At 34.4% G+C, this 14,792-nt stretch overlaps 1 protein-coding gene across 1 annotated transcript; it reads right to left on the reverse strand.

The window, feature by feature from the left end:
- Positions 1-4,654: 4,654 nt before the first annotated feature.
- Positions 4,655-12,747, reverse strand: LOC149887743 (uncharacterized). The gene is made up of 5 exons (XM_090086817.1): positions 12,676-12,747; positions 6,680-9,700; positions 6,358-6,423; positions 6,040-6,096; positions 4,655-5,882 (listed from the first exon to the last, which is right to left on the reverse strand). Exons 2-5 carry the CDS (start codon positions 9,669-9,671, stop codon positions 5,563-5,565), a joined length of 3,435 nt encoding a protein of 1,144 aa, XP_089942943.1. The 5' UTR covers positions 9,672-9,700; positions 12,676-12,747; the 3' UTR covers positions 4,655-5,562.
- Positions 12,748-14,792: the final 2,045 nt, after the last annotated feature.

A 14,792-nucleotide genomic window follows, 5' to 3' on the forward strand; every position in this document is an offset into this window, starting at 1 on the left:
TCTTAAGGAAAGGTCACCAGAGTTTTTTTACGCAGCTCCTGCAGCATAATCTTTAACAAAATACTCTTTTGTATATCATTACACAGAAATAAACAAAAACCATTTGCGTAAACAGAGATAAATTAGAACTCAAAAGTGCATAAAAAGCCTCGCTACTTTGCTATAGAAGATGTGGATGACTAGATACAACTTTGTAAATTCGTGTACTACCTCGATGGATTAAGGTATTTTTCGAAAGTTTTTTTAAAGCAAAAATAGCGCAGTCTTCCTCTTTTAAATCTACCTTATGTCTAAGGCAGTTTTTGAATAGATTTTCAAAGAAAGGTTAGCGTAGTTTTCCACTTTTAAGTTTAGCTTATGTAGCTTGACAAAACAACACACAAAAAGACAAGATAAAATATCAGATAAACGTAAAATAAAATATAAATGAAACTAAAGTTAGGCTGCATAAAAAACAAACAACTTAATAATCTACTAGACATGTTTAAGTTGAATTAAGTAAAGTCCTTTGCGCAAATTTGGGTAAATAAGAGATTAAAAGTCCATAAAAAGCCTCGATACTTTGCTGAAGAAGAAGATGACTATATGCAACTTTTTAAAATCGTGAGCTATCTATATCGATTTAGGTCCTTTTTGAGTACTTTTTCAATGAGAAGTTAGCGCAGTTTTCCTCTTTTAAGATTGGATCATGAAGCTTGACATAACAAAACACAAAAGTAACAAAGGCAAGACAAAATATAAGGTAAACGCAATATAAAATATAGATGAAACTAAAGTTAGGCTGCATAAAATAAACGGGTAACAATACTCTTCTATGTATATTTACATTGAGTTAAATAAAATCCTTTGCGCAAATATAGGTATGTTAGAGAGTAAAAGTGCATAAAAAGCCTCGCTACATTGCTGTAGAAGAAGTGGATGACTAGATACAAACTTTTAAATTTGTGTGCTGTCTCTATCGAATAAGGTAGTTTTCGAAAGTTTTTTCAAAGCAAAAATAGCGCAGTGTTCCTCTTTTAAATTTAGATTATCTCAAAGGTAGATTTTGAATAGTTTTTCAAAGAAAGGTTAGCGTAGCTTTCCTCTTTTAAGTTTAGCTTATGTAGCTTGACATCACAAAACACAAAGCTCAAAAAGACAAAATAAAATATAAGATAAACGTAAAATAAAATACAGATGAAGCTAAAGTTAGACTGCATAAAAAACCAACAACATAATAATCTACTAGGTATGTTTACATTAAATTAAATAAAATCCTATGCGCAAATATAGGTATGTTAGAGAGAAAAAGCCTCGCTACTTTGTTAAAGGTAGTTTTTGAATAGTTTTTCAAAGAAAGGTTAGCGTAGCTTTCCTCTTTTAAGTTTAGCTTATGTAGCTTGACATCACAAAACACAAAGCTCAAAAAGACAAAATAAAATATAAGATAAACGTAAAATAAAATACAGATGAAGCTAAAGTTAGACTGCATAAAAAACCAACAACATAATAATCTACTAGGTATGTTTACATTAAATTAAATAAAATCCTATGCGCAAATATAGGTATGTTAGAGAGAAAAAGCCTCGCTACTTTGTTAAAGGTAGTTTTTGAATAGTTTTTCAAAGAAAGGTTAGCGTAGTTTTCCTCTTTAAAGTTTAGTTTATGTAGCTTGATATCACAAAACACAAAACTCAAAAAAGAAAAGTAAGATAAAAGTTAATCGTAAAATAAAATATAGGTGAAATAATTGTTAGGCTGCATAAAAGAAAAAAAAAATCATAGCATAATAATCTTCTATATATGCTTGGATTGAATTAAATGAATTCCTTTGCGTAAATATAAGCAAACTAGTGAGAAAAAGTGCATAAAAAGCATCGCTACTTTGCTGCAGAAGAAGTGGATGACTATATGCAACTTTTTAAAATTGTGTGCTATCTCTATCGATTAAGGTGGTTTTCGAAAGTTTTTTCAAAGCAAAAATAGCGTAGTTTTCCTCTTTTAAATCTAGCTTTTGTCTAAGGTAGTTTATGAATAGATTTTCAAAGAAAGGTTAGCGTAGCATTCCTCTTTTAAGTTTAGCTTAAAATTCTTGGCATCACAAAACACAAAACTCAAAAAGATAAGATAAAATATAAGATAAACCTAAAACATAATATAAATGAAACTAAAGATAAGCTGCATAAAAAACTAACAACATAATAATCTACTAGGCATGTTTAAATTGAATTATATAAAATCCTTTGCGCAAATATAGGTATGTTAGTAAAAAAGCATTAAAAGCCTCGCAACTTTGTTAAAGTAAAAATCCATAAAAAGCCTCGATACTTTGCTGAAGAAGATGACTATATGCAACTTTTTAAAATCGTGAGCTATCTATATCGATTTAGGTCCTTTTTGAGTACTTTTTCAATGGAAAGTTAGCGCAGTTTTCCTCTTTTAAGATTAGATTATGAAGCTTGACATAATAAAACACAAAACTAACAAAGGCAAGATAAAATATAAGGTAGTTTTCGAATGTTTTTTCAAAGCAAAATTAGCGTAGTGTTCCTCTTTTAAATCTAGATTATCTCAAAGGTAGATTTTGAATAGTTTTTCAAAGAAAAGTTAGCGTAGCTTTCCTCTTTTAACATTAGCTTATGTAGCTTGACATCACAGAACACAAAAACATAAAATAAAATATAAGACAAATAGATGTAGCTAAAGTTAGGCTGCATAAAAAACCAACAACATAAAATATCTACTAGGCATGTTTAAATTGAATTAAATAAAACCCTTTGCGCAAAAATAGAGAGTAAAATGCATAATGTTAGAGAGTAAAAGTGCATAGAAAGCCTCGCTACTTTGCTGTAGAAGAAGTGGATGACTAGATACACTTTTTTAAATTTGTGTGCTATCTCTATCGAATAAGGTAGTTTTCGAGAGTTTTTTCAAAGCAAAATTAGCGTAGTGTTCCTCTTTTAAATCTAGATTATCTCAAAAATAGATTTCGAATAGTTTTTCAAAGAAAGGTTAGCGTAGCTTTCCTCTTTTAACATTAGCTTATGTAGCTTGACATCACAGAACACAAAAACATAAAATAAAATATAAGACAAACGTAACATGAAAAATAGATGTAGCTTAAGTTAGACTGCATAAAAAACCAACAACATAATAATCTAACAGGTATGTTTAAGTTGAATTAAATAAAACCCTCTGCGCAAATATAGGTATGCTAGAGAGTAAAAAGGCATAAAAAGCCTCGCTACTTTGTTAAAGGTAGTTTTTGAATAGTTTTTCAAAGACAGGTTAGCGTAAATTTCCTCTTTAAAGTTTAGCTTATGTAGCTTGACATCACAAAATATAAAACTCAAAAAGACAAGATAAAATATAAGATAAACGCAAAATAAAATATAGATGAAACTAAAGTTAGGCTGCATAAAAAACCAACAACATAATAATCTACTAGGCATGTTTAAATTGAAATAAATAAAACCGTTTGCGCAAAAATAGCTATGTTAGAGAGTAAAAGTGCATAGAAAGCCTCGCTACTTTGGTGTAAAAGAAGTGCATGACTAGATACAACATTTTAAAATCGTGTGCTATCTCTATCGATTAAGGTAGTTTTCGAAAGTTTTTTCAAAGCAAAAATAGCGTAGTCTTCCTCTTTTAAATCTAGATTATGTCTAAGGTAGTTTTTGAACAGTTTTTCAAAGAAAGGTTAGCGTAGCTTTCCTCTTTTAACATTAGCTTATGTAGCTTGACATCACAAAACACAAAACTCAAAAAGACAAAATAAAATATAAGATAAACGTAAAATAAAATGTAGATGAAGCTAAAGTTAGGCTGCATGAAATAAACGGGTAACAATATTTTTCTATGTATGTTTACATTGAGTTATATAAAATCCTCTGCGCAAATATAGGTATGTTAGAGAGTAAAAGTGCATAAAAAGCCTCGCTACTTTGTTAAAGGTTGTTTTTGAATAGTTTTTCAAAAAAAGGTTAGCGTAGTTTTCCTCTTTTAACATTAGCTTATGTAGCTTGACATCACAAAGCACAAAACTCAAAAAGACAAAATAAAATATAAGATAAACGTAAAATAAAATACAGATGAAGCTAAAGTTAGGCTGCATAAAATAAACGGGTAACAATATTTTTCTACGTATGTTTACATTGAGTTAAATAAAATCCTCTGCGCAAATATAGGTATGTTAGAGAGTAAAAGTGCATAAAAAGCCCCGCTACTTTGTTAAAGGTAGTTTTTGAATAGTTTTTCAAAAAAAGGTTAGCGTAGTTTTCCTCTTTAAAGTTTAGCTTATGTAGCTTGACATCACAAAACACAAAACTCAAAAAGACAAGATAAAATATAAGATAAACGCAAAACAAAATATAGATGAAACTAAAGTTAGGCTGCATATAAAACCAACAACATAATATTCTACTAGCCTAGTTTTCCTCTTTTAAGTTTAGATTATGTAGCTTGACATCACAAAACGCAAAAAGGCAAGACAAAATACAAGGTAAACGTAAAATAAAGTAGAAGTGAAACAAAAGATAGGTTGCATAAATACAAAAACTGCATTGCCAAAAATAGAATTTGTTGTCTAGAAAGACTTTTTAAAGTTTGTTTCTTTCGTCTATTGACTTAGTGAATCGCGATCTGGTTTTTCTTAGGCGCGCTTGTTTCTTAGTTGTTTTTTTTTGTAAAGAAAGTTTATTCAGACGTTTTTTTTACGCAACTCCTTTAACATTATTTTTAACAAAGTATTCTTTTATACGTGTTTACATTGAAATAAAACCCTTTGCGTAAATAGAGATAAGTTAGAGAGCAAAAGCCTCACTACTTTGCAGAAGAAGAATTGGATGGCAAGATACAACTTTTTAAATTCGTGTGCTTTCTCTTTTAAGGTACTTTTTGAATATTTTTTCAAAGAAAAGTTAGCGTAGTTTTCCTCTTTTAAGTTTAGCTTACGCAGCTTGACATCACAAAACGCAAAAACCAATAAGGCATGATAAAATACAAGATAAACGTAAAATAAAATAGAAGTGAAACAAAAGTTAGACACCATAAAAAAAAAAAAAACAAAAAAAAAACATAATATACTTCTATGTATGTTTACATTGAACTAAATAAAATCCTTTGTGTAAATATATGAAAAAATAGAGAGTAAGAGTTCATAAAAAAAGCCTCGCTATTTTGCTGAAGAAGAAATGGATGTCTAGATCTTTTAAAATAAGGAACTTTTTGATTTCTTTTTCCGAAAAATGGTTGGAGCAGTTTTCCTTTTTTAAATTTCACTTATGCAGTTTAACATCACAGAAAATATTAATTTGCTTTTTAACAAACTCTTAAAAACATCAGAAATAATTCTAAATGCAACTCTATTAAAAGTGTTAACAGAATAACAAAACGACTTTTTTTTTTTTTTAAAGATAAAAAAAGTTTGAACTATCTTTAAATAAGAAATGTGAGAACAGTTTAACAGAACTTCTTGTTTATTATGTATTTAGCGAAACAGATAAATATATTTGCAAAAGCATAGAGAAAACAAACTACACAAAAGGCCCATCTTTATTGCCAAACTGAACAAACTTTTCTAAACTACATAAATGGTCTCACTATATTGCCATATTGAACAAACTTTTCTAAACTACCCTCTTTTTGAATTTTTAGCTTCATGTTTTTAATTTTGTCTTTAATATGGCTTCGGTAGGAGTACTTTTGCAAGACATGAATGAGCTTGTCACTGCTATGATTTGCCAAGATGCCAAGGTAATCTTTGTACGAGCAACTTGAGCTTACATCTGTAAACACGTCTTGCAAGATGTATGCCAACACCAAAGCTGCACATCGTGGAAAACTTCTGGTGTTGAACCATTCGTTGTGGCCAGGGCAAGCATTCAGCTTTTCAACTATTTCATCTAAAATTTTACAAACTCAAGTCATAACACAAAGAGATTAAATCGAATATTCATTTGGTTCTGAAGCATGACAAGATTAATTTTGTTTTTTTATTTGTTTTTTTTTGTTGACCTTATTGTTTGCACTGATAGCAACAACTGGTTTTTGAAAGATTACCTAATTGGCATTGGCTAACTTCTGCTTTGTTTTCCTTTGTTCTTGGCTGAGTTGATCCTGAAATAAAATAAAACCATGTTCATTTTTCTAATTCATAAAAAAACCATCAACAGTTTCTAAGTGTTAGAGATAATAACAAGCTGTGCATGATTTCTAACGGTGAAGTTTCTAACTTCATCATTAGAAATCGGGTAGACACAACTTTCTAAAAGTGCACTTAGCAATGATGGCAAGTTTTTATTAACAGTTAACCATCTGAAATTGTGCAAGAAGAGGTTTGTGTTTATATATGTTTGTATAAATTAGGTTTTACATTACCGATGTGTTCTTGAGTAAAAGATGGCATTTCCAACTTGATTTTTTTTCTTCTTGGATCTTTTACTTCTAAAACATAATCAGTTTTAGTATCATTCACTTGTGTAAACATTTAAGCAATCACAGAATTAGTCCTGCAACAAATACATACACACTTCTGTGTTGTTTTTTTTGTTTTTTTTTTGTTTTTTTTATTGTTTTTCTTTTTTTTTTTTTTTTTTACAGCTTTAACAATAACAATAGGGCAAGGAGTTAATTTGGGCATTTTTATTTTTTGAAAGCGTGTTGAGATTTGCATAAAAATCAAAAATCAAAAAGAATTTACCTCTGGATGTACAAGCAAGACTTTGGCTAAATAGACTACCAACAGATTGAACAGCACCAGGTGAGGGCTGTTTTTCAAGAACAGTACCAGCCTGTTGGACTGGAACAGCTGAAAGAAACAAACTGGGTTTGGCCATCGTTTGCTGACGAGCAACAAGATTAGGAGCCAGAGGAACAGAAAAGACCTCTTTTGAAGGATTAAAAACAACTTGCAGAGAAGGAGCAACATGAACAGGTTTGGCAACCACTTGCTTATGAGCAGGTTCAAGAAGAGCAGGTTCAAGAAGAGCAGGTTCAAGAAGAGCAGCTTCAGGAGGAGCATGGAAAACACGTGTGACAGCCATAAGATTATCTTGCTGTGAAGCAACATTAGACACTGTTTCCAGCAGAACAGAAAAAACCTCTTTTGAAGGACTGAAAGCAACTTGTTCAGCAGGAGCAGCAGAAACAGGTTTGGCAACCACTTGCTCACTAAAGTAAACTGGAGAAAGTTGTGCATGGTGTTCAATAAAATCCGGTTCATCAGGAAATAATGTTAATGCAAGAGGAGAACAAGCTGTGCCAACAGGAACAGCTAGAGTCTGATCTACATCCATACAAACAGCTTGTTCATTAGGAACTAGTTGTGCAAGAGCAGAGGATAGTTCAAGAACTGGACCAGCGATTGTTTGTTCAGAAGGAACAGACGAAACAGGAGTTGAGCTAGGTTCACACAAGAAATCTACAACATGTTCGTTGCTGTCCTCTAAAGGAGCATTGTTTTCTACAGCTGGAGAAAATGGAACCACTGTGGTACAACCGAAAGTAGCAGCACATTCTTCAGAGTCAGAACCGGAGTCTGAATCTTCCTCAAAAATGTCCTCAACATCATGAAAACCGTACTCCTCTGCATTAGTTCGGAGCCAGTCCATCACATCCTTCTCCTCCTTTGGTGGTCTCTCAGACTTTTCAACAGTCAAAGACTCTATGACTCCGAAGGACTGTCCGATGCCCAGGGCAAAGCGCAACTCCTCTGCAGCGTTCCACTGGGACACATAAAAGCTATCCATTGTGTGTCTGCTGTGCTTCATGTAGAGTGTAGCAAACCGCTCGCGATCTTCTTTGCTGTTGTTGGCAAAGTAAGTGGCTATCGAACCGCGAATGCAAGTGGGAGTAAGACGCTTCATGGGAATGTTTACTTGGCTTTTTCTGAAGCAGGACGTCAGGCTAGAGGTGATAGCAGAGGAACCCATCTGGTAAACAGGCACTCTAGTTGCACCTAGTGTCACACCTTCGTCTTTGTTGGCTCTCACCGAAGGAAAAAGGGGCCTGTAGCAGTCGCTCAACTCCAAAACAGTCTTGGTGTCTGCAGCCATGTAGTGAGAGTCGTTGACAAGAAGGTCTCTGTATCTCAGCAAATAAATATCGATCAACACTTTCAAGTCGTTCGGCACTAGAATGTTTTTGGCTCCGTACTTGTATGCTGTTTTGTAGCGCTCTTGCACAATGCAATATCCACACTCACTCTTCTCAGCAGCCATGTAGTCTCTAATGTTTAAAAGAGCAATGTTAGATTTTCTTAAACTGTTAATTACAGTGACAGAGAGCAGAAGATGGTTTCGTAGAGACACAGCATTGTCTCTAGTCAGCGGAAGAGACGCCTTTCTAATCGATTCCACTAAGTCTCTTACGTATGCAGACTTGCCATATTCGGTCAGCAAACTGACATTGATGATGTTGATGCTTTTTCTTCTTTTCACAAGGCTCCTCCTCAAAGAACGAAAGGGCCTCAGCACTTTTCGCAACTCATCCACCTTGCAGCGCAAACGTCGGATGGCCTCATGAGAAAGTCCGAAATAGACGTTTCTGGCTTCACTGAAACGAAACAGGAGACAAAGGGAGACGAGGCGGTTGTACAACGTGTGACAAGACATGGCTTTTGTTTGGTCAAGTTCACTCAGCTTGGAATTGAGCTGAATTTTCTTAAAGTGCAAGGAGAAGTATCTATCCTCCAAAACATTGGAATTGGTGAGGGCGTTTGGGTGCAGCGTCAACGTGCTGTCACAACAAGTCAATATTTCCACAACTGCATTTTTGTAGATTTTTGCTTGTGACCAAGTGTTGTTGTTGGCTACCACAAGCCACTTTTCAAAGTCTCTGAAGAGCTCATCTGCTGACTGGTAATAAAAGTGAAAAGCATCTTTGTCCAGCTGAAACAAGAGTCTCTTTTCTTCGGTCAAGACATAGGAGCTGGAAACCAAGTGCTCTAAGGAATCGAAATCAGAGTCAAGGACGGATTCGGTGTTCAGCTCTTTGTTTTCTACAGAGGTGCATTGGTTTGCAGAAGGAGCCTCGGACGAACCAGCAACTGGTGAGGGCAAGCTTAAAAGAGGATCAGAGGAAAGAACCGGAGAAGAAAAAGAGGAGGAAGGCCCAGGAGCAGAGGATGCAGAGCCTGATGCAGACGCTTGTTCAGCTACTGGCTTAATACCAAAGAAGGCAGGTCGAATAAATTGAGGGACATAGAGCTTCTCGTTGTCGTATCGCTTTGCCTCTGCAATCTTTTGTTTGATCATCTTGGAATCGTAGAAATGAGTCTCTTTCAAGTGTATGTCCAGTCGGTCGTAATACTTCCAACATTGCAAACAGGGGTAAGGTTTTGGACAGCCGGACTTGCGTTCGAGACGAGCATGCTGAAACTTCCTGACCATTGCAGAGTAAAAGATGGAAGCTTCATCCAAAGTCCAAGAATGATCTTTTTTAGTCAAGTGTCTTTTAATGCTTGTGGACGAATGTTTGCACAAAGGCATCGGACAGCTAACAGCGTACCTCTTCTTGGTACCATAGAAAGGTACAACCCTGTTTACGGAGCCACACGCTGCAACTAATGCGGCCCTGACTTTGTTTTTGAGCTTTAAGTCTCTCTGTTCTTGTGACTGCTTTCTTTTCTTTTTTTTTGCTTTAGAGTTTGGAGAAGAAGCAACAACAGAGTTGTTTTCTTGTGAAGAAGACATGTTCAGGTGTTTGTTTGCAACGGTTTAAGCTAAAAAAAAAAGAAAACAGTTAGTGAGAGTTTTTTTTCTTCTGCCTGTATCCAATCCTGGAATGTTGCGTGGATTGATGAGAAACACAACTACAGCGAAGAGCTGTGTTTTTTCGAGTCCTCTGCAAAAGAGCAAGAAGAAAGTAAAGAGAGCAACAAGAAGAAACAAAGCTTGCACTAGCAAAAGAAGAAGAACGAGAGCAACTAGCATTACATGCATGGTGGCAACAGTGATTGCTATTATGAGAAGGAGAATGAGAAAAAAAAAAGAAACAAATAAATAAAGAGATGGAGTTTGAGAGGATCTCGCAACCATATGACTCAAAGAAAGAAACTGTGTTGAAAAAAGGCAAGAGAGGGCAAATAGAACTTGCTAACAAGGACAAATGACAGACATAACTACAACAGTAACAACTCTCATTGCAAGCATAATAACAACAACAGCATCAGCATCACTGACTCAGAGAGTGTTGAAAAAACAAAACAGATTAAAAAAAACAAGCAAAGTGGCTGAACAGTAACAACAACCATTGCATGTATAACAACAGCAACAGCATCACTTAATCAGAGGGTATTGATAAAAAAAACAAACAAAACAAAAACAAAAAAGAAAAAAAAACAAAACAAATAAAAAAACAAAACAAGCAAACTGGGTGAACAGTAACAACTCTCATTGCAAGCATAATAACAACAACAACATCACTGACTCAGAGAGTGTTAACAAAATAAAATAGATTATAAACAAGCAAAGTGGGTGAACAGTAACAACTCTCATTGCAAGCATAAAAACCAACTACAGCAACAGCAGCATCAGCAACAGCATCACTGACTCAGAGGATATTGATAAAAAAAAAACAACTAACAAACACACAAACAAAAACGAATAAAAGCAAAGTTGCTGAACAGTAACAACTATCATTGCAAGTAAAACAACAACAACAGCATCAGCAACATCATCACCGAATCAGAGAGTGGTGATAAAATAAGATAGATTAAAAAACAACCAAAGCGGCTGAACAGTAACAACTCTAATTACAAGTAAAATAACAAAAGCAGCATCACTGACTCACAAGGTTTTGATAAAACAAAAAACAAAAAACAAACAAAGCAAGCCAAGTCGGTGAGCATTAACAAACACTCATTGCAACTATAATAACAACAACAGCAACAGCATCACTGACTCAATGGGTGTTAATAAACAAAAACAAAAACACAAACAAAGCAAGCAAAGTGGGTGAACATTAATAAGACTCATTGCAACTATAACAACGACAACAGCAACACTATCACTGACTCAGAGGGTGTTGATGAAAAAAAAGCTAACAAAAACACAAACAAAGCAAGCAAAGTGGGTGAACATTAATAAGACTCATTGCAACTATAACAACGACAACAGCAACACTATCACTGACTCAGAGGGTGTTGATGAAAAAAAAGCTAACAAAAACACAAACAAAACAAGCAAAGTGGGTGAATATTATTAAGACTCATTGCAACTATAACAAAAACAACAGCAACACTATCACTGACTAGGAGGGTGTTGATGAAAAAAAAACAAACAAAAACACAAACAAAACAAGCAAAGTGGGTGAACATTAATAAGACTCATTGCAACTATAACAACGACAACAGCAACACTATCACTGACTCAGAGGGTGTTGATGAAAAAAAAAGCTAACAAAAACACAAACAAAACAAGCAAAGTGGGTGAATATTATTAAGACTCATTGCAACTATAACAAAAACAACAGCAACACTATCACTGACTAGGAGGGTGTTGATGAAAAAAAAAACAAACAAAAACACAAACAAAACAAGCAAAGTGGGTGAACATTAATAAGACTCATTGCAACTATAACAACGACAACAGAAACAGCATCACTGACTCAAAGGGTATTGATAAACAAAAACAAAAACACAAACAAAACAAGCAAAGTGGGTGAACATTAACAAACACTCATTGCAGCTATAACAAAAACAACAGCAACAGCATCACTGGCTCAAAGGGTGTTGGTAAAATAAAAAAATTAATAAAAACAAAACAAGCAAAGTGGGTGAACATTAACAACACTCATTGCAGCTATAACAAAAACAACAGCAACAGCATCACTGGCTCAAAGGGTGTTGGTAAAATAAATAAATTAAAAAAAACAAAACAAGCAAAGTGGGTGAACATTAACAACACTCATTGCAGCTATAACAAAAACAACAGCAACAGCATCACTGGCTCAAAGGGTGTTGATAAAATAAAGAAATAAAAACAAAACAAGCAAAGTGTGTGAACATTAACAAACACTCATTGCAGCTCTAACAAAAACAACAGCAACACCATCACTGACTCAGAGAGTGTTGATAAAATAAAATAGATTATAAACAAGCAAAGTGGGTGAACATTAACAAACACTCATTGCAAGCATAAAAACTTACTCAGAGAGTGTTTATAAATAAAACAAAAACAAAAAACAAAAATACAAGCCAAGTGGGTGATTACTAACAGCGCAAACAGCAGCAACAACAGTGTCTTTAGAAACAACAAACAAGTACAACAGCAACAACTGCTTTTACAGAGTATAACAATAACAACAACATGGCACTAACAACAACAAAAGGGTTGGAATAAAAACCTATAGGCAAAAGGAGAGCTGCATTCAGACAAGATCGATTACAAAGAAGCTCTTCTTTTGGACAGAGGAGAAACTGCTTTTGAGGGACAGAGGGACTTTTGTTGTTGTTGTTGTGCAGAAACCAACAAACTTTTATTGAACCGAATATAACCGAACATAACCGAAAGTCTTGTTTGCTTCTGTTTTGTGCCATCAAGAAGGGAAAACAAAACATCACGAAACAAACGAAGCAAACGAAACAAACAAACAAACGAACGAAACAAACAAAAAAACGATTAAATAAATAAACAAACAAACGAAACAAACAAACAAACAAACAAAAACAAATAGGAAAAACAGAAAACGCTGTACCGAAACCTCGCCATTTTTATCCTTCCTCGAGCTTTCTTTGGGCGCCAAAGACCGAGAAAGTTGAGCAAACGTGACGTTGAGGGGGGGGGGGGGTACTTAAGGCCAGCAGACCGACCAATGGCAAGCTTAGGAGAGACCCACGTGAATGTTACTTTTTCTTTCTATGTACGCTGAATCCGCTCAAAGTCTGGAATTTCCAGCATTCACGTGTCATCACTCCAGCCACCAGATTGGCCCACACTTTGCACACTTTCAAGACTAGAACTTCACTTAATCACAAATTGAGCCAAAAAAAACTAAGTCTCGCATGGCGACAACTTTTCCAAAAGCAAACAAAGGCAAACGAAGGCAAACGAAGAAAAAACAAAAACAAGTAAACAAAAACAAAACCGAAAAGGGAGAGAGAGAGTGAGTCGACTCATTTCTTTCGACTGCCTTAAACGAGAAGTCTAAAACGTTTAAAAGTTGAAAACTAAGTTTTTTAAATGAACTGCACCGAAAAAACTTTACGACAGTTTAGCTGGTTAAAAACGCAGAGGAAAATATTTTATAAAATTTAAGCGTTCTAAAGATGTCCATTTTTGTTTTTGGCTTTTTTTTATTTTGGTTTGTTTCTGGCTTGTTTCTTTTTTTAAATTCTAGCGATCGAGCATATTTGAACGGTTTCATCAACCTGTTGGCGCACGTGCTCGAGAGCTAGAACTTTGATTGCTTTTGTTGTTGAGAATTGAGAATGTCCGAGCAGGTTTTTTTATCGATTTCATCGCTTGTGGCGAGGCAAAAATCAAAACGCTTTTTGGACGAAAGAAAAGAGATTAAAAGGAAAAAAGAGAAGAAAAAAAAAAACAAAAAAATAGGTTATGTGTCATAAACATTTATTTTCTCACGCGATGACGTCTAGTTTTGTTACAGTAATTAAAATATGGTATCAAGTTTGTAATTTCTATCTTATTTTTAGTTACGGATAATTGCCAATTATGTCACGTTTAGTATACACAACGCTGTTTTCTTAATAGCAATATGATACAAACAAGTTATAAAAAAAAAAGCGTTCGCTCGATCTTCCTTAGTCAGTTGAACAAAAAGAAATTTTCACAACATATGATTGATTTGGTTGTCCTAGCAAGCTGTTTTAGCAAACGACTAGAGGTTGCAACTGTTGTTCATTGAAAACGAAAAATCTAGCGTCAGCAAGAAATTTTTGAATACATAATGTACACAAAAGTGGCACTAACAAATGAAAATGTAAAAAAAAATGTTTACCTTGATGCCAGACTCGCAGAGATGTTGTCGCTCGTTGCTATCGACTGCGAACAGCTTTGTTGTTTTTCGAAGTGCCTCTTCATTCTACTTATAGCCGAAGTTTTGGCTTCGAAAAAAAATACACGAACGTCGTTAAGCTCAACGAGCTGCTTTAATTGTTGTTCGTGCGAAAACGAAATGCTTAAAACGGATAAAAGTGTTGGCGTAATTACACTTTTCGACCGCGATGCAGTTTGTCAAACTCTAGCGTACTTTTTTGGCTCGTGGAGCAAAAGCCTCATGATAATAGCAAAGGCTTAAAATGTCCTAACATGTCAGCAAAGGCTTAATATGCTTAATAAACTGTGGTTAAGCTTTTGCGGTGCAGTTCATTTACAACTTAATTTGCAATTTGCTGGCACAAGCAAACGTTTATGACTTCTCGTCTAAGGCAGTTGAGCGAAATCAGTCGACTCACGTTTTTGTTTTTGTTTTTGTTTTTGTTTGTGTTTTTGTTTTTGTTTGTGTTTTTGTTTTTGTTTGTGTTTTTGTTTTTGTTTGTGTTTTTGTTTTTGTTTGTGTTTTTGTTTTGTTTGTGTTTTTGTTTTTGTTTGTGTTTTTGTTTGTTCGTCTTCGTTTAAAATATAAAGAATTCGAAAGGAAGGTTGTTGCTTTGTTTGCTTATTGAAAGTTGTCGCCAGTTGTGAGGCTTAGTTTTGTATTTGTTTACTTTTTAAAATATCGAGGAAAATATTTTAGGACATCGCATTCTAAAGGTGCCTTTTTAATAAAACATCTAACGATTTAGCTTTTAACGTTATGCTCAAAAGAATGCCCGTTTCGGTTTCTTTTTTCTTTTTTTTCTTTTTTTTCCT

This window comes from Hydra viridissima, unplaced genomic scaffold (assembly GCF_058129835.1).
Source record: "Hydra viridissima isolate aposymbiotic clone 2 unplaced genomic scaffold, HvirCarnegie_v1 scaffold_5, whole genome shotgun sequence".
In the NCBI taxonomy this organism is placed as follows: Eukaryota; Metazoa; Cnidaria; class Hydrozoa; order Anthoathecata; family Hydridae; genus Hydra; species Hydra viridissima.